Source organism: Podarcis pityusensis (genome assembly GCF_964106645.2).
Source record: "Podarcis pityusensis genome assembly, chromosome: 14".
NCBI lineage: Eukaryota > Metazoa > Chordata > Lepidosauria > Squamata > Lacertidae > Podarcis > Podarcis pityusensis.
In genome coordinates, this window is record NC_138039.1 from 52,071,765 (window position 1) to 52,099,143 (window position 27,379).

Sequence of the window (27,379 nt, forward strand, 5' to 3'; positions counted from 1 at the left end):
GAATACAAGCCCCTAGGTCCTGCACGGCTGGCATGCAATGGACAATGAAGTTTAAATGGGGTATATATTCACTGAACGTGATGTGTCTGTGCCAAATTAATATACATTATGCTGCTTTCAGAAGGGGGGGGGAGGGTCATTAGAGGAGCCTATGATTAGAAATATCAGTCAGCAGGACTGCATATCTCTCATGCCAAAATGCTGATCTTTAAGGAAAAGTTTTTCTGAGAGGCTTTTAATAGAAACAGCAGAACGGTGGTGGTGAGGACCTGTGGCCACCCAGATGTTGCTGGTCTGCAGCTCCCACCATTTTGGCTGTTGGCTGTTCAGGTTGGAGCTGATGGGAGATGGAGTCAAAGAGCATCTGGAGGGATGCCAGTTCCCCACCTCTGCAGGAGAACTAAGTGGGACAAGTCTGGACAATTTCAGGTGTCAGGCAGGGGACGGCCTATTTGAATGCTCCTCCCATGGTGGGAGGAGGCTTTTTGAACATAGAAAAAGAGTGTGTCAGACAGAAGGACAGACCAAATTTCTACTGGCAGGATGCCCCCCTCCACCCCCCCATTACTGTCCTTGTAGGAATTTTTAAGAGTCAAAGCTACTCTTTCTACTCGTCCAGAATGCAAATAGTGAATGTTTTCCAGATAACTGCTTTCCCTGCTTCTGTAACATGGGGGACAAATAGCAATGCTCCTTTGCATGATCTCAGTGATCAGGCTAAGACAGATGATTCTTAAGGCACCCCAGACCTGAGTTATCCAGGGTGTTGTATGTTAACATAACATAAGAGCCTTGAGCCTTGCCCAGTAGCATATGAGCTGCCAGTGCAGATATTTTAGCAAAGGTGTCCCATGGGACTCCCATGCCATCAGTCATCTGCCCCCACCGGCAGTTTAGCTGCAGCCTTCTGCACTAGCTGTAGCTCCTGGACTGGACTCAAGGGTCCGCCCCTATAGAGAGTGCTTTGCAAAAGTACGGTCTTTGCTGACTGGTGGCAGCTCTCTTTCTCCAGGCCTCAGGTAGAGGTGTTTCCCCTCAACAGCCACCTGGCTCATTGTATGTTGCTAGACTGCAACTCCCATCCATCCCAGCCTATGTGGCTAATGGTCAGAGGTGGTGGAAGTTGTAGTCCAATGGCATCTATGAGGAATGGTTGAAGGAACTGGGTATGTTTAGCCTGGAAAAGAGGAGACTGAGAGGAGATATGGGAGCCATCTTCCAATATCTGAAGGGCTGTCACATGGAAGAAGAAACAAGCTTGTTTTCTCCTGCTCCGGAGGGTAGGACTTGAATCCATGGCTTCAAGTTACAAAAAGGAGATTCCAAATAAACACCAGGAAGAACTTTCTGACAGTAAGAGCTGTTCAACAGTGGAACGGTCTCCCTCAGGAGGTTGTGGACTCTCCTTTCTTAGAGGTTTTAAAGAAAAGGCTGGATGACCTTCTGTCATGGATGCTTTAGCCGAGATTCCTGCATTGCACGGGGTTGGACTAGATGAACCATGGGGTCCCTTCATATGATTCTACTTTTCAGGCCTATCCTCCTCATGACAGGAGAGTGAGTCGCAAATTCCTTACATTTCTGTAGCATTCATGTTGCAGGTTGATGACCTTGCTGAGGGAACAGTAGTTCTCGTCGTCACCAAACAAGCCAGACCTTGATTTATCTGCAGGTAGGAAGAAGTCAACAAGATCCTTCTTGCCAACTGCCTGTGTCCCTGGCTTTGGAGTCTCCGAAGCTTCTCAGCCAAGGAATGTGTAATCCTCCTTCTCTTCTCATGTCACTTGCCTCCTTTGTTTATATTATTATTTTTCTCAAGATAAGCACTTCTTGTTACCACCCAGAGAAAACTCTGGGCAGGCTTGGGTTGCATTTTTGAGGGTGGAACCCCAGCATGAGTAAGTATTCCTAATTCAATTCTTTTTAGTAATTTAATTTTTTAAAATGCTGTTTAATATTTTTTACTTTTAAAAAAATTAATAATTTCAATATTGTAGAGTGCTTAGAGGTTTTGTTACAATGGTGTGGCATACAGATTTTGTTAATGAAATAAGATTATACAGGAGTTTAAACCTTGCTTAAAATATTGCTGTTGCTCCCCCAAAGCTCTGATCCTCTACCCTACTGAAGTCCAAAAGGGTTTCTTGGAACATGATCATTATTCCACAATGCCACTCAATTTTCTCAGGTCAGCTGCAAAACCAATCCACACCTGGACTGGAGGAGGTGAAATGACAGGAGGTGAAATGGCCTCCTCTTTCATATTTTGTGGTGGTATGTTGCCCATTTTGGGGGGGGGGACTGCTAGGGCACACTCTTGTTTGGGGGCCACCATATTTATTTTCCCAGAATAAATGGAATGGCACTACATCAGCCTGTTTAAATTTGGTGCCCTCTGGATGTTGATGGGCTTCAGCTCGTATCAGCCCGAGACAACATGGCCAATGGTCAGCGATGATGGAACTGGTAGTTCAGAAACATCTGTAGGGCACTTGGTTAGGGAATGCTGATTTTTAAGCACCTTTGCCTGGTGCAGCCAATGGAGGAGCCAGACGGTGATTAGAGCTTGGACAGCCTGCAAACCATCAGCCAGTTTTTGTCAAATGGAAATAACTTTTCATTCCCTTTAACCAAGTGCCTCTTGCATTACACACATTTTCTATAAATATGACTTTCTAGGCAAGGGATATTTGGACGGGTTTGTAAAAGTAGTTAGAGGATTTGCTCGAAATAGCAGTGGCCTCAAGTTGATGCCTGACTGGGATCATTCAGAGAAGATCCACGGGATAGTCAAGACAAAGACGTCATTGCTTCTGCATCTCACTGTGAACTGAGCTCCAACAGAAACTTGGAAAAACGACGACAGGAACATTTTTTCCTGTTTTCCAAATTTATTCCCTCTGATTTGCTTTCTGCTATTGGCCTTCGAGGATCTGGGAAGACTGGCCAAGTTCAGCTGCCTGTGCTTGACGTGTGCATAGCAATTTTAGTTGGGGAGAATACTTAAGAAGGGGGTCAGCCTGGGTGTGAATTTGCATGACCCTTCTCCTCTGATTTATTTCATAGTCCTGAATCTGAATTGTGATGTTAAATGGGCCATCTGAGGCTGCCTCTTTTCTGGAAATAGTCACTGCTTCTGCAAAAGAGATACAGATACAGCAAAAGAGAACTCCATATATATGTGGAGTTCTCTTTTGCGTGTGTGTATGTGTGTAAAAAAGGCCTCAGGGCATTGCTGCTGCTGATCTGCCTGTGAGTATTGGGGAGGACTGCTCCCCCTTGAAGCCCATTTCCCATCTTGGACCTGGGGGTGGGCCCTATACTCACCACCACAGCTTACAAGGCTCTAATAATAACACTAATGCTATCAAAGGAGGCAAGCATGGAGCTTGGAATTACTACCATGGAAGGGCAAGGGAGGTATGGCGGTGGGGGCAGATCTTATAGGCAAAGGGGTATGAGATATGGATATGCTCATACCCCTTCCAATCTGCGCCCCATCCTGAGGGACGAGGGTAGGGTGAGCAAGGACTACCCACCTCCCTCACTGGTGTTGTGCAATGCCAGCTCTATAGGCAACAAAACCGCCACCCTGCAAGATTTCTTTACCTCGCAGGGGATCGACCTGGCTTGTGTGACGGAGACCTGGGTGCGCAAAGGGGAAATAGTTACCTTATGAGAGATGGCGCCTCTGGGTTTCTCTGTCCTCCACCAGTTGCATACTAAGGGCAGGGGGGAGGGGTGGCATTGTTAATCTGGGAAGATTGTTCTATCAGGGCTCTGCCATTGCCATCGATCCCCGGCATTGAATGTGTTGGCCTGGTGTGGGGCTCCGAGGAGAGCTTGGCTGTCTGGCTGGTGTACTGGCCACCTAGCGCACCAGCAGCCACCTTGTCAGACCTGCTGGAGGTGGTGACCGGCTGGGCCTTGGAGTTCCCCACTCTGCTGGTATTGGGGGACTTCAATGCCCATGCTGAAGCCTCCCCCTCCTTGCAGGTTCTGGATCTGGTGTCTTCCATGGCGACACTAGGGCTCTCCCAGTTTGTTTTGGGCCCTACACATCCAGCAGGCCACACGCTGGACCTGATCTTCGGCACAGGCATAGATGTGATCATGTCCCCCACTATGGAGGTGCCATGGTCTGATCACTATGTTCTGAAAGCCAGGATTGGCTTCCTGCCCCATCCCTGCTTAGGTGACAAGCCTATTTGGGCTCACCCGCGGAGGCTGATGGATCCTGATAGATTCCATCAGGCCTTGCGGGATCCTGCTCCCCCTGGTGACTCATTGACTGAGCTTGTTGAGGGTTGGAATACCCGGCTCTTGGTGGCCATCGATGAGATCGCACCTAGGCGCCCTCTGTGACCCTGCAGAAACTGGGCCCCCTGGTTTACCAAGGAGCTCTGGAAAATGAAGTGGGACCTCAGACGGCTAGAACGAGTATGGCAGGATGCCCGCGACAGAGCCTCAAGAACATCTTATAGGGTGTTTATGAAAATCTATGAGATGGCCATGAAGGCTGCTAAGAAATCCTACTTCTCAGCCTCCATTTCATCCGCTACCTCTCTCCCAGCGCAACTTTTTAGTATAATGAGCTCTCTAATGTCCCTAGAGGGACAGCCAAATTTAAATATGAATCAGGCACATAGCTGTGAGGCATTTGTGAGCTTTTTTTGCAGAGAAGGTCCTGATGCTCCGCCGTGACATCCCTGCTAATTTGGATACAATAATGGAACTGGAGGCCCCTTGACTGTCCTTAGGTCCACTACTGGATCACTTTGACGGGATACTCTCAGCCGATGTGGACAGACTCCTCCATGTCGGAAAGCCCACCACCTGTCCTCTCGACCCGTGCCCGTCCTGGCTGATTAGAGCATGATCAGATGAGGTGCGGGCCCCCCTCAGTGAGATCATCAATTTGTCCTTTGGCACGGGGACATTCCCAGGGGAACTGAAGGAGGCAGTGGTGCGTCCGCTCTTAAAGAAAACATCATTAGATCCTTTAGATCTATCCAATTAATGCCCAGTTTCAAATCTTTCAGTCCTGGGTAGGGTGACTGAGAGAGTGGTTGCTGAACTGGTAGGTGGATTTCTGGATGATACATCGGCTCTAGATCCATTCCAGTCCAGCTTACGCTCTGGTCATGGGACCGAGATAGCTCTGGTCGCCCTAGCAGACGATTTCCGTAGGCAGCTGGATCGAGGCGGGTTGGGGCTGTTGATTCTCTTAGATATGTCAGCAGCCTTTGACATGGTCGATCATGAACTTTTAGACCACCGCCTCGCCGACGTGGGGATTTGGGGCACAGTCCTTCAATGGCTTCGCTCATTCCTTTCTGGTCGGGGACAGAGGGTGGCGCTGGGAATGGGGGTGGGAGCTGTCATCACGCTACTCCTTGGTGTGTGGAGTACCGCAGGGCGCAATTCTCTCCTCGATGCTTTTCAACATCTTTATGCGCTCCCTCGCCCAGCTTGTCTGGAATTTTGGTTTGGGTTGCCATCAGTATGCTGATGACACCCAACTCTATCTGTTGATGGACAGTCATCCCGGCTCGGCCCCAGACACACTAATCAGATGTCTGGAAGCTGTGGCTGGATGGCTACATGGGAGCCGGTTGAAGTTAAATCCTTCAAAGACAGAGGTCCTTTGGGTCGGGATGATATGGGATTGGGGGGGCCAACTCCCATCCCTTGTGGCGCAATTAGTGCCAGCGCCTTCCGTCAAGAGTGCAGGTTCCCCATCCCTGACTTACCACGTGGAGGTGATTTCCATCAAGCTTCATTTAAGCCTTTCCCAAGCATCCTTTTTGGGTTGCTAGTCATGGTTGCTTCTCTATCATTTCACTATTGTGACATCATGTGGCATAGGCTGTTTGAAAAACAAGGAACAAAAAGCCTCCTGGCTTGGGAGTGGGGTCAACCTGGCTCCAGTGACCCCTGTTTTTCCTAAAATGCACCATTCTTAAGTTGGGGTAAGGTTGGTAGGAGGGAGAACTGGAATGAAGGAAGTCCTATACATTTGTGTGAATTCGTAACTCCCAGAGAGCCTGGAAAATGGAGTGAATGAAATAATTCAGGGCACATTAAGAATTCTATTTCCCAGACTTCCTGGCAGCGATACAAACTCCAGATTAATCCCTATGCCCAGAGCATCTGAGAAGGGAGCAGAGGAATCTCTCCATCTTACCCCTGCCAACTGGTTTTCTTCCATTCTTCCAAGGGCCAGCAATTTAGCCCCTCATCCTTTTCCATTCCTCAGGCTTTGTATTTCAAGATATAAAAAATGTATTTCAAGATATAAAAAAAAACAGAAAGAAAAAATGTGTGTGTAGATATATCTATATTTATTAAACAACACCATCTTATCAAGGTCCTCTTGAAGATCAGAGTCCCCCTGCCTCAAAATTTATTGCTTGAAACACTTGGGGCATTTAGGAAGAGATTTGGGGTTCTGTGTCCCGTGGATTCATCCCAACAATGCTTAGATGAGCATAGCAGCTACCAGCTGCTACAAGCACCTGTGGAAAGCCTCATTCCAGTGATCCAAGTCACATGGGTCGGGTGAATTCAGGTGTGCAGCAATCCTTCCTGACTGGTTGGTGAATCGAAGGTCCATCTTTTGTTCCTAGGCATTAACTGCATTGTTGCAGCACAGCCAGCAGTCCAGTTCTGTCCAGTGTGTTTTAGCTCTGAGAAATTCTGGTAACTTAATGTACGGTAACTCACAGGTGATAGTTGTGGTGGGGAGGGTGACCCTAGGAGGTTAACAGCAAAGTAATGGCTGGAGGTAGTTACCTGGGAAAACTTTTAACACATACCAATCAGCAAGGCCGGATGAGGTTGACCCAAGGGTTTTTCTTTCTCCGTTTTTGAAGAAGCAGTGAAGGAAATGACAATCTCTCAATATATCTTATGAGCATAGAAAGGTAGCAGATGCCTTGAGAGAAAGAGGCTGCGTCAAAACCTTGCAAAAAGGGAGGCTTTTGAAATGGACAATTTATTTGTCTGAGTTGCTGAACAGCTGTGCCCACCTGGCTACTCTGTAAAGCACCAGGCTAGGCTGGGGTTTGACAGGTGCTGGCAGTGTGCTATTGCCCACAAAGCACCATTTCCTTTGCCAGTAAACCTCTTACCTTGGTGAAATATACTTGGAGTCGAGAGTGGATTTCATGCTCTTTATTCAGCTCATAGTGGTGAGGAGGAATGGAAGTTCCCACCAAATGTCTGCCTTATATACATTATTTACACAATGGGCCCCACATGATTGGCTAATTCCAGGATTTTCCTGTAGGCCAATCAGGTTGCGGATTCTCTTCCACCTGGAGCTGGATTGGGTGGCTCCTGTGGACTAATCAGACTGCTGCATTCTGAATCCTATTGTTCTAGGACCAGACTGCTGCATTCTGGATCCCATTCAACTCAGTACATAACACTTGGGAAGGGCCTCAAAGGTCTGCACCTCGTGTTAGGCTACAAGGACAGGTTGGGGATGCTGCTGGTCTATCGACCACTCTGTTGCCCAGCAGCTCCCCTGACTGAGCTGACCGAGATGGCCTCCCCTCTCCCAACATAATACATTTGTGCCTGCTGTTTTCATGAATATATGCATTTGTGTCCGCATAGTTTGGTTGGGAGAACTGCACTGCAAATTTCAGCAAAGTGCAATGAAAGGGTAGATGTGTTTCAGTTTGCATACTGGTTCAAGAAGTGCAAATTGGGTCGTTTCCTATTAAAGTACAAACAAATCAAATCCCTCCCCCATTCCTAGTTTATACTGGGGTCCTCCATGAGCCAGGATGCAGCTGGTCAGCTGCAGGTTGTAGCTGAGCAAAATTATTGGGGGAAATATAAGAGTAAGACTAAGACCTCCCCCTCACCCAATTTATAATTTCCACAGAAGGATGGACTTTTCTCGAGTGATACGTCAGCTGGTTTTTTCCTCCCTTTCACTCCTTGCATTTAGTTTCCAGAAATCCTAATGAGTGTTAAGCCGGCAAACCCAGGGAAGCTAGAGTGGCTGGGGGGTGGGGGGTGGGAGCGTTTTTTGCCAGATTCTAGAGGGCCATGCAAGCTAGACTGTGCAAGGACTTAGGGCTCTAATTGCTTTTTGAGGTTGTTTTGGCCAGAAAGTGACCCACATGGCTCCTTTTCCAAACGTGTGTCATCTCAGCACAGGTCTGGAGCAGCTGTGCTCATTTGCAGGTATCCACCCAGTCTGAACTCACAAGGGTCTGGCAGAGTGGTGGCATTTTCAGGGCACTTGGCCAAAAAGCTCCAAACAATGGACAGGTCTGCAGAGGTAGTTTTCAAAATGCATTTTAGTAAATTACTTTGAAGAGAAGCGGTAGACTGAGAGATGTGCTGAGGGTCAAATACTTTTCACCTACAAGTGGGAAAATGGCTGCTGCTGGTGGGCGGGCTTAACAAACAAATAGCAGGAGTAGAAAGGGTTAAGCAGCACCCCACTTCCAACCACCCCTTTGCCTCTGATTACAGCTTTCCAAGACAGTAAGAAACTGCGGGTGGGGGTGGGGGGGGGGAGACACAGAAATCCACAGTAGCCACCAAGACCTGTAATAAATTGCCCCATAATCTGTACATAACTTAAATATATTGTGGCATATTGTTGTTTCTATGTCACAGAGGATATCTTACTATGCATTTTCTTTGACTTGCCTTTGTCTTTACTGAGTTGCATGCAAACATATAAGAGATATTATGTTTTTTCCTGAATATGTACGTTTGAAATCCAACATTCAACATTCCACACAGAGAGCCAGTGTGGTGTAGTGGTTAAGAGCGGTAGTCTCGTAATCTGGGGAACCGGGTTCGCGTCTCCGCTCCTCCGCATGCAGCTGCTGGGTGACCTTGGGCCAGTCACACTTCTCTGAAGTCTCTCAGCCCCACTCACCTCACAGAGCGTTTGTTGTGGGGGAGGAAGGGAAAGGAGAATGTTAGCTGCTTTGAGACTCCTTAAAGGGAGTGAAAGGCGGGATATCAAATCCAATCCAAACATATTTAAAAAAATGTTTTTACTGATTTTTCCATATAAATAAAAACACATAACAATAATAACACTGAGAACGTTTTTGAAAGCCAATAAATAAGCAAACCTTCCCATAATACTAGCGTAGCCTGTTTGTAATTTCCATATGTATAAGAAGCCCTGCTCTGATGCACCAAAACTGATATCTCACAAATAATTGATTACACCTCTGTTGGAGATCACACTTCCAGATGTGATCTATCATTAATGCATGAGAGAATGTCAGCAGTCATGTCAATTGCACATGTTTCTGATCTAATTCTTCCTTATTTGACAGGCGTGTCCTGAGAACAGAAACATCAGAGAGTTGCAGTGCTCCTCCTACAACAACAAGCCTTTTATGGGAAGATTCTATGAGTGGGAACCTTTTGCGGAAGGTAAGGGAAGTTTCTACCTTTGGGCAACATGGTGTGGCTTTCACTGTCCCGCCACACAATATTCAACTGATGTGGGTTTTTTGGTGTTGTTGTTGTTGTTGTTATAATATTTATATACCACCCTTCACCAAAACCTCTCAGGGAGGTTCTCAAGATAAAAACACAAGATAAAAGCAGAATAAATAGTTCAAACAAAACAGTGGAAACCAGTGGGGAACATTTCACTCCCCCAGCATATCCTGCAGCAGACTTTAAAGCAAGGGGGAGGAACCAAAGGGCCTGCTGGGGGGGGGGGGGTGGAAGCAGAGGCAAAAGCAGGTGGAACAAGGGATGCCATTCTTGTCTTGAATACCAGCAGGCTGCCATACCACCACCTCAAAAGTCTGTGGTGTCTTGCTTTACATCCCTTCCACTATATAAATTTCTCCATCAAGGAAAGGGAGAGGTATCTAAACACTTTAAGGACACATCCCATCCAGAAGCACACTGGGAGGAGAGCACAAAGCAGGCTGGCAATTGGTGTGTCCTGAGGAAAGCAGGTGTGGTCTGGGGGGAGTCGTGAGGGTTGGATAGAGGAGCCTGGAGGCTTGAATTTGGTCCCTAGACCTGAGGTTCCCCACCCCCGTCACCATCCTGCAACAAGACACCTTCAAGGGCTGAAGCTGCTGAATAGGGCTACCTAAGGAACTGGATGCAAACTGACCTGGACTAATGAATGGATCTGAACTTAGTTGAACACCAGCTCTTGTACTTCCTAAATACATATTCTGACATGGTCCTTATTGATTTATAGGCCCATGAAACCTTCTGCCACACCAAATGTGTTAATCTTCAAGATTAACAGGACTCTTCATTTGGGGTATTTTTTAGTGCAGTGGATTAACATGGGTGTGATATTTTAGAGGTCACTCCTTAAAATAGGACCTCTTTGGCTTTCTGAGCCCAAATGCAGGGTGTTCACCCCATCACTATTCAAATATATTGAGGGGCCATTGAGAAATATATATATTGAGAGACGTATTCTCTGTTGCCCGATGACAGTAGTGTGGATCTGATGGGCTTAAGTAACTGGAGGAGAGATTTCAGCTGAATGTCAGGAGAAATGTCTCAACAGTACAATCACTTTGGCAGTGGGATCCTGGAGGGGTCATGGTGGGCTCTCTTTGTTGGAGACCTTCAAGCAGAAGCTGGGCAACCATCTGATATGGATACGCCAGCTCTGGGCTTCCTGCATGAAGCAGGGAGTGGAGCCAAAGCCCAACCATCCATTTCATACCATTTTAGCACTCCCAAAGAATACAGGGAACAGTAGTTTGTTCAGGGAGCTGAGAGCTTTTTAGGAGTTCTCCATTCCCATCACAGAGTTACAGTTTCCAGATTGCTCTGGGAAGGGGGGTTGAACCATTCTAAGAAGTGTAGCTCTGCTAGGGAAACAAGCAGGGGGGGGGGGCATCCTGTTTCGCCATGTGAGGTGAAATGGGAACGAGCCACCCTGGGTGCGTGCTGCCTGCCCCCTTGCCACCCCTGACCAAGCCTTGCTTACCAGGGTCAGGCGGCTGCAGCTTCTGGCGAGATCTCGTGAGGCCTCTGTGCGATCTTGTGGGCACTTGCAGGATCTCACTGGAACCTGGAAGCTGCCACGGCTACTTCTCCAGCAGTGGTGGGGGATCACTCTGGCAGAGGCAGCCTCTGAATACCCCTGCCTGTGGCAGCTGCCTCCATCTGCTCATGCGTGGGCTGGCCCTGGGAACAGGGGTCTCCAAACAGCTTCCAGCACTCTTAACAAACTACAGCTCCCAGGATTCTTTGGGGTAAGCCACAACTTTTTAAAGTGGTATCATGGTGCTTTAAATGTATGGTGAAAATGGGACCTTTGACAAGATGACCTATAAGATCCCTCCCAACTCCATGATTCTTTTGATACAAAAACTGGTAACCTAGTGTGCAATGATTTGGCTGATTAACTACTCTCAGTTGTGAAACTGGTGCTAGGTATATTGTCCCTGCATTTTTACAATCAGTTTATTTATTTATTTATTTATTTATTTATTTATTTATTTAATGCCTTATAAAATCAATTTTTTAAGGCGCTGTACAAAAAGTGCAATCAAACTGTGCTATGCAATACAGTCTGTTTGAGGAATAAATGTTGGAAGTCAGTGTGTTTGAGACTCGGATTGCTTTTAAAGCCTCATGGCTGACCTATTTGCTTAGAAACAGATTTAATTAAAAGGTACGATATAGATGTTGATTATTTTCTCTTTGCAAAGCATTGGCAGGGCTTGAGTGTACATTTCTGAAGCCCCTGCAGTAATATATTCTTATAGAGTTTCCTCCAAGGATGTGTAAAAACACTTGCAGGTTAATATTAGATACCTGCTGACAAGAAATACAAATCAACTACCTCTCTTATTATTGGCAGGAAGTTATGGTACTTTTTCTCTTACCAGCAGACCAGATCAGGAGAGGCCCCCTTCCTCTGTGCTTTCAGAGAACACACAGAGAGAGAGAGAACAGATCAGCTATGGATTTTTGTCAAATATTTACTCCTAACCCTGATTAATATATATATATATTGCCCTTCTGAATGTAAGGATGCTTCCATATTGTTAAGGCCTCTCTTCCTATCCTCTTATAAACGCCGCTGAAATGTGTTTAAGAAAAAACAGCATGGCCCATTGTGATCTGTCAACCTCAGGCAGGGAGGAAAACAATGCATCCCATCACGTTCTCTCAGTCCGCTGGACCTCTTTCATAAATCACCCAAGTGCCAAGTCAGGGCTTTTAAGGACATGGAGGACATTGTGGGTCACACCTGTGATCTGTGTGAAACTTTGACCTGTGTAAAACTAGCACTTCTTTGGGGTGGGGAGCAGCATGCTGGCAGCATGTTCTACCCTTGACGTATACATATTGGTTTGAATGTCTGAAGAGAGAGCCTACATGCGCATGGGAGACACCTCCTGTCTTTACATACTGTCGTAAGAAGAATTCTACTGGTTCAGATCAAAGGCACTAATTGCCTCCTGTATAGACTACTACAGTCGCACTCCATGTGGGGGTAGCCTTGAAGACAGCCTGGAATCTGCAGCTGGTGCAGAATGCCGCTTCTCAGTTATTCACAGATGGCGAGGGGTGGGGATCATATTACCCTGATCTTCAATCTCCACACTGGCTGCCAGTGAGCTGAGAGGTCCAATTCAAGGTGCTAATTTTTGTGTAAAGTGCCCTGAACAACTTGGGATTCAAAGACATTAAGGAGAGCATTCTCGGGTATTGCCCCAACTGACTGTTAAGATCAGCCAGGAATGCCCTGTTTGTCCCAACAGTAGTTACTGCTAGTTGGCTGGTGAAGCAGAGCGGGGCATTCTTGGTGGTGTCCCCCAGATTATGGAGCTCCCTCCTGAATAAAGTTTGGTTGGCCTCCACACTGGCCACATTCAAGCAATGTGGGAACCTTTCTTTTTATCCTGGCCTTCGTGTCACAACTGATAATTTTGCTGTGTTGTTCATGCAGTCAGTTCTCAAACTGTTATTGCCATATATTCCATTAAGGATCAGTACAAAAAAGTCACTCAGCAAAATCTGCATCTAACACTCAAGTTAATGTTGTGTAACATTCACAAATCCTCAGTGCATGTTGCAGAAACTTGGCTGTTACAGTCGTGCCCCGCAAGACGAATGCCTCGCAAGATGGAAAACTCGCTAGACGAAAGGGTTTTCCGTTTTTTGAGCTGCTTCGCAAGACGAATTTCCCTATGGGCTTGCTTCGCAAGACGAAAAACGAAAACGTCTTGCAAGTTTGTTTCCTTTTTCTTAACACCGTTAATACAGTTGCGACTTAACTTCGAGGAGCAACTCATAGAACGCGGTGTGGTAGCCTTTTTTGAGGTTTTTGAAGACTTTGGTGATTTTTGAAGCTTTTCCAAAACTTCTTTTAAACTTTTAAAACTTTTTTTGGGGTTTTTGGATTTTGGGTTGGGGTGTTTGGAATTCAAGGACTTGGTGTTGGGGAGGGGTTTGCAAGAATCTGGAAGCTTGTGTGGTTTTTTTTCTGCATTTTTATGATTTTCTGTGACCATTGGGCCACTCTGCTGTTTTTTTAAAAAAAATTCTGGATTTGAATTTCTGTGTGGTGGGTGGCTGGGGGAACAGTTGGGGAGGGGTTTGCAAGAATCTGGAAGCTTGTGTGGTTTTTTCCTGCATTTTTATGATTTTCTGTAACCATTGGGCCACTCTGCTGTTTTTTTAAAAAAATTCTGGATTTGAATTTCTGTGTGGTGGGTGGCTGGGGGAACAGTTGAGGAGGGGGTTCTTCAGCAAGAAGCAAAGAGTGGAAGAGGAACCTTCTTTGAGTTGTCCCCCAGAGTTTTAGAAAATGTACTGTACACTTTGTTGATTTTTAAATGTTTTTCTGTCATGTTTAGAAACTTAATTTATTGTTCCTTCAATTTTTGAAATGCTCTTTACAGTATGTGTGACTTTAAAGAGCACTTAATAAACTCTTGTTGTACCAAATTTGGCTTTGTTTGGACTTTTTTTTGACCATAGGAATGCATTAATTGGATTTCAATGCATTCCTATGGGATTTCGTGCTTCGCAAGACGAAAAATTCGCGCGGAACGAATTAATTTCGTCTTGCGAGGCACCACTGTATTTCCCAAACCTTCCCCCAAACTATTGCTATTTTTCTAAAAAAAAAGAGGTGGCGGAACTGACCAGTGAACTTGCCTCCCTTGTTCTCTTAGAATGGCAATGGCACCCACCTGAGAGGGTGGCCAGAGCTGAGTTCTGGTAGGGCTGCCATATGTCCTGATTTTGCCTGACATTACTGGGATTTCAGAGGTGGAATTGATGTCTGGGAGGAATTTCCGAAAGGTGGCGCTTTGTCCTGAATTTTAGGCAAGTCAATCAAAAAACTAGTTCTGGTGAGCCCTGCCCTAGTTCTAGTGAGCCCTGCCCCAAACTATCAGGACTGAGTAGGCCACAAAGCTGTCATAATGACAGCATATGATGATAATGCTACAAGATTATTAAAAATTAGCTTTAACAGTTCCTCTTGGTGGGATTATCAAAATTCTGTCACACGTGTTATAGAAGGGGACATAGCAGTCTTGCAGGGTAATCCTATACATGTCTCCTTGGAAGTAAATTCCACTGAGATCAATGGGATTTACTCCCTAACTTAAGTGGGTTTAGGATTGCAGCCTAAGGGAAGTAGTCATTTTCACAACTGTGTATTTCAACGGCCTGTGTGTACGCACATGGGAACAGTGAGTGAGCATGCCAACTTCTTTGCTGAGCAAGATGGCCCCAGGGAACGCTCGTCTAGGCCATGTTGTAATTGCACAGAGATGGTAATTGGTTCCATACTGTGGGCAGAGTCTGCTGCTGCTCCTTGAAGCAATAACACTCTGTGTGCTACTTTGGGGACCTCCTCCTTCCCACAATTCACCAACCATGACTCATTCTCTATGGTGCCAGGAAAGAAAGCTTGCAGGCTTCAATGTATAGCTTCTACCATTTCTGTTCACTCTCCTGAACAACGCAATCCTTTATAGGAAGGGTTGGATTTTACACCTCTTGTTTGAACTGGGACTCTTGGAAGGGCCCCTCACCCAGTTTACAGCCAAGCCCCAACGATGGAGTTCAAAATAATTTTACCACCTTCCCCGCCTCTAAAGTATCTCTGTGTGACCATGTAAGGCATGCAGTTTTATTCTCCCTCATTTGCTGTGGTGCAGCTACAGTTTTAAACCATGTTTTATCTGCTATTGCTCCAATACAAACTTTTGTATTTATTAAAAGGGGCCATATTTCAGGAATGAAGAACCCTATCAATTTAGAATCTACAGTGAAGGATGCTGGCATAGTGGAACCTCACACTTTGCTAATGAGAGAGGAGAATAATATGGCTGAAGAGACTGAAGCAGAATGAGTGATCGAGCTGTGATAGAAAGGTTCAGACAATCCCTGAGGCACCCTGGACCTAAGTTGTTCAGGGCTTTCGAAATTAATTCAAGGACCTTGAACCTGTCTTGGTAGTAGATGGGCAGTTAGCGCAGATGTTTTAACAGCGCCAGCCCTACTGAAGCAGATGCCGGGGTGGTAGCAGGCCCCTCACTGTTCCCTAAGTTAGCTTGCAAGCACAGAAGAACGATTATGGTAATTATAATAATAATTTATTATTTATACCCCTCCCATCTGGCTGGGTTTCCAACCAACTTTTAAAATATTAAAATATTAAAAACACAATACAGCATTAAACATTAAAAACTTCCCTAAACAGGGCTGCCTTCAGATGTCTTTTAAAAGTAAGATAGTTGCTTATTGCCTTGACATCTGATGGGAGGGCATTCCACAGGGCAGGCGCCACTACCGAGAAGGCAGAATCCAGTGGGATTCTGTTGGTGGAATGTGGGATGGCATTATCTTGATCTTTGCCTTAGGCGGCAGTTCTGTGGGGCTGGCTGACTCTGCCACTTTGTACAAGTTGATAACAATGAAAATTATATTATGAGATGATTTTCTTTGTGCCCCTTAATTAAAGATGTATTGAAGCTCTGGGGCATAGTTGCTCCCCACTTCCTTCCCAGGACATTTGGCTGCATGAGTTCCATTGCCTGGCCAGTGCAAGACCTTTTCCTGCCCAAGGTGAAGGACAAGATGTAACCTCCCCAGAAGCTGGATGGACTGAGTCTTCTGCCGTACGGGAGAGCAGTAGGTTAGCTTAGGAGGTGTTGGGTGGGCTCATTGCATGGCAACCACACTTGACCACTCCTTGCTCACTGCTCTGCCTGGTATCGGTCCCACAACAAAAATGCTGCAGTAGAGTAGCAATGGTGCTGGGATCAAGCAGAGCAATGCATGCACAAAGTGGGCTGGGCTGATTGCCTCTTCATGACGTCAAGGAGCTTTAAGAACATAAAAAGAACCTCCTGGATCAGGCCAGTGGCCCACCTGGTCCAGCATCCTGTTCTGCAGTGGCCAGCCAGATTCCTGTGAGAAGCCTACAAGCAGGATCCCACGGCAACAGGGCTCTTCCTTCCTGTGCTTTCCAGCAACTGCTATTCCTAAGCGTTTGCTGCCTCTGAGCATGGAGGCAGAGCATCGCCATCATGACTAGCAGCCCTTGATAGCCTTCTCCTCCATGAACCTTTTCAGTCCTCTTTTAAAGCCATCTAAGTTGGTGGCCATCACTGCCTCCCAGCTTTCTCAAGGGCACTGACTTGGCACACATTGGAAGCTGCCTTATCATGTGTCAGATCATTGGCTTGTCTAGCTTAGTATCTTTGACACTGACTGGCAGCAGCTCTGCAGGGTTTCAGGCTGTAGTCTTCCCTACCTGCAGGTGTTACAGACTGAACCAGGGACCTTCTGCATGCAAAGCAGATACTCTACCATTGAGCTACAGCCCTTCCCTAACACTTTGATCCCTTCCCTTAGCTCAGCAAATATATGGTCAATGACATCATCCTGAGAAAGGATTCCTAGCCCTAACACTGGAATTCCCAGCCCTTGCTGCAGATAACAGGCTCAAGGGAGGGCCAGAAGCATTGCCATTACCCAGAAAGCACCATTCTGCTTTGGAGCCCTGACAAAAGGCTGAAACCAGACACGACTAAACTAGATGTTAAAACACATGCACACACTTTTGAGGTATAATATTTTATTGATTTGAAAGTGTGTTTTTTAAACAATTTAAAAAGGAAAAACAATAACAGCAGTGCAACCTTACATTGTACATCACGGGTAAGTACAGTTACAATATGGAGTTGCATCTGAAAAAGTGCTGCATTCTCAAACACAAACTTTCCCCATTTTATTTGATTTCTTTATACAGTAGTTGTATTCAAACCAGGATCTGTATCTGTATCTCTCTCTCTCTCTCTTGCACAGAGTTTAAACGGTGGAACAGTGTGTTGTGTCGGGTGGTGGGGTGCAGAGAGGTGCAGGCTAATGCCATGCCCTCTGGCTGTTCCCCCTGCCCAAACAAAAATTACTACCTTCCTTTGGGGGAGAAAATGCTATAGTTGTCTGCATCTTCCTCCCCGCAGAGAGAAAAGCAACCTGCATATCACAGAGTTCCTTGTGAAGTGGGATTGACTGTTAAGCCTGTCTGGGAACTGTCGCTCCAAGACGGGAATGGTTTCCTAACAACTCTTGATAAACTGTAACTCCCAGAATTCTTTGGGGAAAGTCAAGCCTTCTTGAGGTAGTATCACAATACTTAAAATGGTGTGAATGGGGCGTACGTCCGCTCCGAGTACATCTGCTGAAATTCATGGACCTAAGTTAATTATGTCCATTAATTTCAAGGAGTTCACTCTGAGTAGAGCTAACATTGGATAGAACCTCTAGTTTTCTGTGTGTTTTTTTATTGATGGTTGGGGATTTTTTGACATGAGAGAGAATTGATATAACAGGGTCTTTCCTTCCACAATACCATTGTGCATTGTGTGGCCATATGTCCTGCTTTATGGATGCCGGGGCAGGTAGCTCCGCCCCTGCCCATCAACAGCACTGGATAGCAAACTGAGCTGGCACAGAACTCAGTTGGTTACAGCCTTTGTCATTATGGTGAGATGTATTTCTGTTTAAATCATAGAAATTGTTTCTAAATTTATATCTATACATATAAATCAACATATGCAAATCTTATGCAAAGAAGCATCTCTCCTGGCCAGCCTTCAGCCAGCCTGCCCAAGATGGACCTCAGTCTTTCTTCTCCCTTTCTTCTTCCCAGCACACCTTGCTAAAGACTCCCTTTTCCTGTCACCTCACACCCAGTTACCCTGGCAACCTTCCAAACCCCCAGTCCCTGTTCATACCTCAGGGCAGGAGGGGTGGGCAAGGACTGTTTTCTTGCATTGCCAATGGCCTCAAGGACCCTGTATTGTTTCTGAATGACTCTAGCTTGGCCTAGCTGTTCTGCATAGGTTAGCTCAGGAATTCTTCTACTTCTCCATTCACATCCCGAATAATCAAAATCCTACCATTTCTTAATTTCTAGGATTTAGGGGGTTCTCCCCAAATGAATTGTGAATACTGTGGGACACTGTAGGATGGAAAGGTTGCATTGGAGGAATGAGGGGTGAGCGATGTTATTTTCTGAGGCCCAGGGCAAAATATGCCTTTTAAAGTTTTGCCCAGATTTGAATAAATGATGTCAGTTGAACCCGCAGACACTCATCCTTCAGAACGGGAAGCAGCAGACATGTTTGCGGATGGCCTAGTGCGTTGGCTTTGTTGCATGTTTAAGTCTTCACATCTGCAGAGAAGACACGGTAAAGTAATCCATGATGGATGCTTCCCGTGGGCCTGTAAATTCTTGGCTCGGATGGGGCCATCTCTGAAGCAAAAACCGATGTTGTCTTGGCCTTCCAGATCATGCCTTCCACAAATGTTCATTTTGGGAGCAATCAATACTAATCTTCTGACTTACGCAAAAATGTCACCATCCCAGTTACTTACTGTTGCAGCCAAAGTCAAGAATGATCTCGTTAGTTGCAATTTACCTTGAGTAAACTAATTTGAATTGGTTGCCTGGCAGATCTTTTGACAATCTGCATGCTTATCTCAAGAAGTAATCCAGCTGTTCTGCTTTTCTTCCAGCTGTAAATTATTACTTCCACTGTACCAGCTGCTTTATGGCTCTCTTTCTCATGGCGATAGATCCCCTTCACTTTCTGACTCCACCTGCTAGTTTTGTTATTCCTGTTTCATTTTGTAGGGAAGGGATTATCTGTTTTTTAAGCTTCCATTTTAATTGTTTCCAGTTACAGAAGGATGACATAAACCAGTTTTGTTGATCTCACTTTTGCATGAACTACTGTTGAAAACTCAGATAAGGCAGCGGGAAAACTAAAACCAAAAGGAGCTGGGTGGTTGAGAAAGTTTTAAGTTCCAACAGGAGACATCGTAATTCCTCAGTGTTCAGAAACCAGGCAGCTGCTGGGAGCGATGGATGTTGGGAGGGGCTTTCCATGCTGAGGTCTGGGTATGAATCAGGATGCCATCCACTCTCCTGCTGTGTAGAATACCACCAGGGAATATGTGTTAGTGGAGAAGCAACAGAGCTTGGTGGTAGGGCACAGGAGTTGCATGCAGAACGCCTGAGAGATTCAGGACAGAAAAAGGATGTACTTCTTCACAGAGCTCATTGCTAACATGCTGAGTTCGCTGCCACAAGTCATAGTGTTGGCAGATGATGGCAGTGGGTCACAAGTGAGTTGCAGGCTTAGAGCGATGCCTCTTGGCCCATATGTGTGTGGGAAGCTGTTCTGGACCCACATGGCTGATAGCTTTCTTTCTTTCTTTCTTTCTTTCTTTCTTTCTTTCTTTCTTTCTTTCGTGGGGGAACTCCTGATATCAAGGCAGTTTTGCACAGGTGAATTCAGGAAAGATGGTGTTCCTATTGGCTGCAAAGGCAGCACTTTTCACAGGGTCATAAAGGACTTCATGGAGGCGATTTTGTAAATGGAGATGGCACCGGAGTGGCGAGCATCTACCGGGGTCCCTTCACAGATGAAAACTTCAAGCTGAAACACTATTTGCCTGCTGTCCATGGCAAATAGTGGCCTCCGCACTAATGGCTGCCAATTCTTCATCACCTGCTCCAAGTGTGGCTGGATGGCTGGGAAGCAAGTAGTCTTTGGTAAAATAGCTGATGGGCTGCTTGTCATGAGAAAAATTGAAAATGCGTCCACTGGTCCAAATAACAAGCCCAGTGGTGATTGCCCGGTGAAGTGAGATGTAGAGGAAGGCAACTCTCAAGGTTCGTCTCTTTCCATCTTGGATCGCCATCACCTCCTGAGTGTTCCATGTTTTTCCTGTGGTGCCTCATCTACCCCATGTTCCAAACTAATAATCTCTTCCCATTGTAAGTAAAGGAATTTAGGTGTTTTTTTTTTTTTTTTATAAGTCATAGTGTTGGCCACTAGTTTGGGTGGTTTTAAAAATAAATTACACAAAGTCAGAAACGCTGGGGCTGCTAGTCATGATGACTATATTGCCACCAGGATCAAATGCAGCCTGTGGTTCTGAATACCACTTGCTGGAGAACAACAGTAGAGAGGATTATTGCCATCCTGGATGTGGGTCTTTCTGAGGCAGCTGGGTGGCCAGTGAGAGAAAGGACGCTGAACCAGACAGGCCTTTTGTCTGATCCCGTAGGGCTCTCCTTATGTTCTTAGAAATGTCCAGTAGGAAATTCTTAGCACTGTCAAACTGCATTTCCCAGGAATTTTAAGGAGAAGCTGCATTGGCTAAATGGGTACAATAAGTTCATTGTGTAAAGACTGTAGGCACTATATAGCTATTACGTATAGCTTCACTGCCTAAATCTAGAGCTATGAGCTAGTAATAATATTGTTTCCAATGCTGTAATAAATAATGCAGCAAAAGCAAAATCTAGTCAACTACAAAAGAAGCAAATGATTATTTATTGAAAACCATGCCTCTCCTTTTAGCTGCATTAATTCTTGGTTTGTGAATGATGCATCAGGGAAAACAGATGGGAGTTTGCAACTTTTTGCATGGTGGGGGAGACTCCTTTTAAAATATGAGGCAATTCCTGAACCTGGTGCTTAATCAATTCCTCTGTTTCCTGGCCATCTGCTGTGCCTGCATTTGTCTTGGAAATGGTAAATAACACCTGTAAATACAGTGTTGTTAGTGAAATATGCAGTGTCCCCTTGGGGCAGCTTCTAAATAACCAGAACTGGATCCTACCATTTTGAGAAGTGTGTATTTTCAGTCTGGCAGTTTCTGAATCAACTCTGTCATTTAATTAAATGGAATTGTAATGTTCTGAACCTTGCGTGGATTGCAGTATTCCTTATAAAATCTGAACTTCCATTTTCTATTAAGAAAAGATACCAGAGCCAGATAAGAGAATGCCTTGACCCCCTTCAGATAAATCTTTGTAGCATGAAATACAAACTTTGCAACTGATTCACTTGTGGAATGCCATTAAATCTTCCTTCCAAAATAGCTGAGGGGGAACATTAAAGTGAATGGAATGCACTATTTAATGCACTAATTTGAGGCATGATAGAAAGGGCTCCTCTTTATTGGCAATCTGCAATACCTCGTTGGTGAAAAGCCAGTTATTAAACCATCCCTCTCCACCAATGTACACCTGTTCCAGTCTCTATATACGGTAAGCAGCTGGGGTGTTTTCTGCTCCCAGTCATCAAGACGATTACACAAGAATCTACTAGCAATGAGTACACATTAAAGCAGCATCTTTAATTTTTAGCTAAGTTAAAAAAAACAACCTTGGAGAAAAGATTGTCACTTCACTTTGCATGACCATTGTGCTGTTCTTTGTTTTGTTGTTTTGCTTTTGCATTTTGTTAAAAGTTTATCTTTGTCATCAGGAACATTGCCACAGGAAAGCAGAGGTGCAGATCAATTTGAGAATGTGAAAGGGAAAATGTGACTAGTGAAGGCATTTGTATATATTCCCATTGCAAAGATGCTAAGCCACATCAGACTTCCTCCTAATTCCATAATTCTGGAAAAATATGTCACATATGGGATGTCAAAGGCATTCAAGTAAAATGTGGCCTAGACAATTTCTGTCATCTGGGATTCTTGAGTATGTGGCTCGGGATATCATCTGCAAAGCTGAAGCAACCAAATGAAACCAATTAAAATTAACAGGCTTACTGGCTTTGATTCTTCCATACAGCAAAGCAAGATACTTGAGCCTTGCAGATAAGAGCTGGCTGTGAGTAATAATACAAGACTGACTTTCTGGAGTGTAGCATTCTGACTCCAAAAGTGGGGCAGTAGATGTTTCTGGAAAGACCCCCCCCCCCAGCACGTCATGAAGCTGATAACTGTCCCTTGTTGTTTGTGTATACCCTGCTGTATACTGTATTTGAACATGGAGATTCCATTGAGCTGCTATGGCCTATTATTTGTCCTACCTTCTGTGGCCGTGATCCAGATAAAGTTAGTTATGACCACTGTCTCACTGGAACTGTTGGTTTGATCTATCAGGAATCTTTTTATGCCATAGCATTGGGCAAGTAATGTTTATGCTGTGAACTGCCCTGACTTCTACGGATGAAGGGTGGCATACAAATTGAACAGATATATAAATAACAATGGAAAAGTTATGTGGGAGATGACAAGAACAGGACATGGATGATGCCAGGGACACAATGTCAAGCTCTTCTACCTCTTCTCTTGGAGGAATGGCTAGTTCTGAGAGACTGATAAACCACAAACTTCCGTGATTGATTTGTTAGTCTCAAATGGGTGGTCCACATTTAGGAATACAAGTCTGCGAAGCTCAGTTATGTGAGTGGTGGTGGTGGTTCTCCAGGGTTACAGTTTTTCCTCATTCGTACCTGGAAATGCCAGGGATTGAACTATGTGCTCTGCCACTGAACCAGAGTCCTATCCCACAAGAAAAAGAGAGGAACACAAGATGCTACTTTATGCTGAGTCCATCCATCTAGTGATGTAATGTCTACATGGACTGGCAGTGGTTCTTCATGGTTTCAGATTAGTCTTCCCTGCATGGAGGTGCCGGCGACTAAACTTGGTTCCTCTTGTGTGCAAACCAGGTGTGCAAACCTAGGGAACACAGCCCTTCTGCAGCTCCAGTTAAGAAATCCTGCCTTAATGCCCGTCCTCCTGCTTTGTTCATGCTTTCCTTGTGTACAGTAAGCTTCCTCTGTCAACACTTAGGATAATGGCACCAATGGCAGTAACAAAAACCTCTTTGCGATATCCCAGAGCTAATGGAGAAGGTCCTGAGAAATGTCACCGTAAAGTACTTCAGGCACTTGTGATCCAAGAGTTCAGCCACCTGTCAACACTATCCCTGCCTCTTCCCATACAATGCCTTCACTTTCTTCCTCTTTTGAAATTCTTTTGAAACAAACTTTTCCAGCTCTGAATGAGCGCCTTTCGCCAATAGAGCAATGTAGGCATGCATTAGCACAGCCAATTATCATTAATCTCCGTAAGGGATTTGTAGGTTTATGTAAAGGGAGGGATAAAGTTTTAAAGTTTCGCTAACCAGCCATGAAATACTGGAGGTCTGACTTCATGCCGGTTGAAAATGAGGACTTAGCTGAACGGATCCAGATGCTGTCAGTTATATCATTGTGTTGTGTGATACATGAGACTTGTAAGCAAGTGGAGATGCAAACAACAGCTTCTGATTGAGAGCTGATATTTAGAAGCACTTATGATCTGAAAGCTGGATTGGCCTAAGACATTTTGCTACCTAAGGTGGAGCAGTGAATAGCGTCTCTCCCCAACCCACCAAGTCTCAGAGGGTTTAGTATCTCTGAACAGAATTGGCTTTAAAGGAATGTGTTACTTCTGATTAGTAGATAACAGAATCAAATAGGTTATGCTTCTTCTACCTACCTGCACTTCCCATATGGCAAGAGATGCGTGTAGGTCCCCAAAACACAAAGAACTACTGTGGGGCAAGGGATAAATATTTACTATGAGGTAAAGTATATGCTGTGTTCCACATTTGTTGCTTTTGCCCATAAGGAATTCCTTTTGAAGCCTCGTCCTATCCTGACTGGGAAGCAGGGCAGTGATGAGTGCTGGTGTTGCCACACACCTGCACCTGCCCCCCTAGGCAATCACTTCGCTTTACCTAACAGTAGGGTTGGTCCACTTTGAAAACTTATGGATCAAGAATGGTACTTTGAAAAGTTGTGGGAAGAAATATGTTTACATAAGATCTGAACAGTTGAACATTTAAAAAGGAGAAGTCTCAGACTGCTACAGTTCCACTGCTAAAACTAAGTTGCTAACTAAGAAATTCTCCAGCCAATCCCCCAATGTGGGGAAAATGCCTCCCTGAGAATGGGGCTGCAGGTCTTGTATTTAATGTGTAACTAAGTGCTCTGTCTGATCAGAATTCTCCAGTGAAGGCAACCAAAAGTTCAAACTGAAATCCAAGTCTAAAGCAATTTTTAGCAGTCCCAAAGTGCTTTCACTTTTCCACACTGAGGCATGTTGAGCAGTGATAATGTTGTGGGCGCAGCCAGCTTTTGAACTCCAGCAGAGGCGTAGTGTCTGTGGTCACTGCTTGGGGCTGGGGGCGCTGCTGCGTGGTGCACAGGAGCTCACCACTTCTGTGCTGTGGCCGACTTGAAGCATTGGGGTTCCACAAGAGGAAACTGCCTCCGCAGGATTGAGGTTGAATCCTGACAAGAACAGAAGTACTGTTCTTGAGGGACAGGGGGTAGGCAGGTGTGGAGGATTCCCTGGTCCTGAATGGGGTAAGTGTGCCCCTGAAGGACCAGGTGCGCAGCCTGGGAGTCATTTTGGATTCACAGCTGTCCATGGAGGTGCAGGTCAATTCTGTGTCCAGGGCAGCTGTCTACCAGCTCCATCTGGTACGCAGGCTGAGACCCTCCCTGCCCGCAGACTGTCTTGCCAGAATGGTGCATGCACTGGTTATCTCCCGCTTGGACTACTGCAACACACTCTACGTGGGGCTACCTTTGAAGGTAACTCGGAAACTACAACTAATCCAGAATGCGGCAGCTAAACTGGTGACTGGGAGTGGCCGCCAAGACAATGTAACACCAATCCTGAAAGACCTACATTGGGTTCCAGTACGTTTCCGAACATCGGCCCAGTATACCTGAAGGAGCGTCTCCTTCCTCATTGTTCAGCCCCGACACTGAGGTCCAGGTCCGAGGACCTTCTGGTGATTCCCTCCCTGTGAGAAGTGATGTTACAGGGAACCAGGCAGACGGCCTTCTTGGTAGTGGCGCCCGCCCTGTGGAACACCCTCCCATCAGATGTCAAGGAAATAAATCACTGTCTGACTTTTAGAAGACATCTGAAGGCAGCCCTGTTTAGGGAAGTTTTTAATGTTTGATGTTTTATTCTGTTTTTAATTTGTTGGGAGCTGCCCAGCGTGGCTGGGGAAACCCAGCTAGATGGAAGGGTATAAATAATAAATTGTTGTTGTCGCTGTTATAATCATCATTATCCCAGCGTCAGAGAGGGGCAGCAATGCAGCCACGGCTCCTCCGCTGCTTCCGCTCCTGGGATTGGAACTGCGGCCAGCTGGCGGATGTGCACTCCCCTTCCCTCTCGGCTGCTGGTAGGTGAGCAGGGCTCCAGTGCCACCCCCCAAAAAGTGCCGCCCAGGGTGTTCTGCCCCTACCCCCAGTATGCTAGTGAACTGTAGCAAGCCCATTAGTGAGGGTTACAAGCTGTTCCTGTTTTACATGAGAAAAAATTATTGCTTTGTTATGTACTGTGTTGAATAGGATCCAAAAGGCAGCAGTCTGATTGGTCCTAGAACAATAGGATTCAGAATGCAGCAGTCTGATTGGTCCTAGAACAATAGGATTCAGAATGCAGCAGTCTGATTGGTCCTAGAACAATAGGATTCAGAATGCAGCAGTCTGATTGGTCCACAGGAGCCACCCAATCCAGCTCCAGGTGGAAGGGAATCCGCAACCTGGTTGGCCTACAGGAGACTCCCAGAATTAGCCAATCACGTGGGGCCCATTGTGTAAATAATGTATGTAAGGCAGACATTTGGTGGGAACTTCCATTCCTCCTCACCACTATGAGCTGAATAAAGAGCATGAAATCCACTCTCAACTCAGAGTATATTTGATTCGTCAGTCCTGTTTAAATTCTCCACTGCTTTGTGCAGCCATTGCATCTGTGTGTATAAACTGAAATATCAGCAGTCGTACTCTGAGTGTATTGTTCATCTTGAAATAAGTTTCATCCATAAAATCAGGACTTTGGCATGACCACCTTTACAGATGTATGGATAATTGCAAGCAGTATTTAAATCGTTAGCAATTCACACGCATCATCTCAATGAACCTACGGTAGATCAATATTTTTATAATATCACATATTTGTAATATCCTTACTGGTTTCTCTTCTCTTCTTCACTTTAAATGTTATTTAAAAAAATGTTATTTCTTATTGCAAGTATTTATTTATCTATCTACCTTTTTAATTAAATTTATATACTGTTTGATTGTTTAAAAATCTCAAACAATAGATTACATATTTGACAATAATAATCATAGAATTGTAGAATTGGCAGGGTCATTGTGTTACCTCCAATCTTCAGGGACCTCCTCTGTTCTCTAAGAATTCTAAAAGATTATAGACAGAGGCTCTGAGATTACATCTGCAAGTTGGATGCAGTTCTTCAGGCCCCATTTATTTAAAGTAGTTCCCTTGCTCCCTCTTTTCCTATGTTGGGTTGCAGCTCCCTCATTTTATTCTGTTACCACCAGATTGGGCACTGTTTTCCTTTTGAGTGAAGCAGGTGTTGAGAAGTTCCACCCAATAGCATTTATCAGTTTTCTCCACACAGAGATATTGCTTCCTCCTTCTTCCTCTTGCTTCAAAGATAGCCAATTTTTATTATTGTTATATTTACTCTTTCTTGCAAGCCTCAGCTCTGCAAGTATTGGCTACTTGTTTATACTCTTCTTCCAGTTCTGCTTTTAAATCTCAACCCATCTGTAAGCTTCTTAGGCAGCCAAACCAGTTTCTTTAGATGCCTCTCACTTTATACTCAGTAAAAATAACCTGCAAAGGTTTGAATCTTTGCTTGTCCTATATTAGGGTTTCAACTATGTCTTACTCCAAAACACAGAAATTTTACCATCACATCCTTTACTCTGTTGATTCTGTAATTAGTTGGCTGGTGCTGGTGGGAGTTAGAACCTCTGGAGGGCCACTGATTCCCCAGCTATGTTCTGTATGATCCTTCTCAGACCTTTCTCTATACGAATGCCAATTAGTACACTTTATTTTTACTTTTTCCTGCTGCCCACCTGTGCCCCTTTTCCCTTCTGGATCTCTATCGCTGGGATGGTCTTCTGCTGGGCACCCAACCATCTCTTCCTCTGTTTTCGCATTCAGGCGCCTCCTCAAGATTTTGATTCTGCTTTAATCAGAACCACACAGGTCA

General features: G+C 45.2%; 1 protein-coding gene and 1 long non-coding RNA gene across 3 annotated transcripts in view; one reads left to right on the top strand and one right to left on the bottom strand.

Annotated features, from left to right (window-relative positions):
- The window catches only part of THSD4 (thrombospondin type 1 domain containing 4), a 411,334-nt gene that overhangs the window by 98,948 nt on the left and 285,007 nt on the right, over nucleotides 1–27,379 (top strand). For both annotated transcript variants that reach the window (XR_013979370.1, XM_080980690.1), the window contains exon 6: nucleotides 9,324–9,423. Coding sequence is in view for 1 of the 2 variants with exons in the window: in XM_080980690.1 (XP_080836816.1) it covers nucleotides 9,324–9,423 (100 nt within the window). In the remaining variant the exon portion in view is untranslated. The remainder of the gene's footprint in view (nucleotides 1–9,323; nucleotides 9,424–27,379) is intronic.
- Nucleotides 4,651–5,789, bottom strand: LOC308462892. Its single transcript, XR_013979420.1, has 2 exons — nucleotides 5,754–5,789; nucleotides 4,651–4,977 (listed from the first exon to the last, which is right to left on the bottom strand). It is a non-coding gene; the product is annotated as an uncharacterized lncRNA (long non-coding RNA).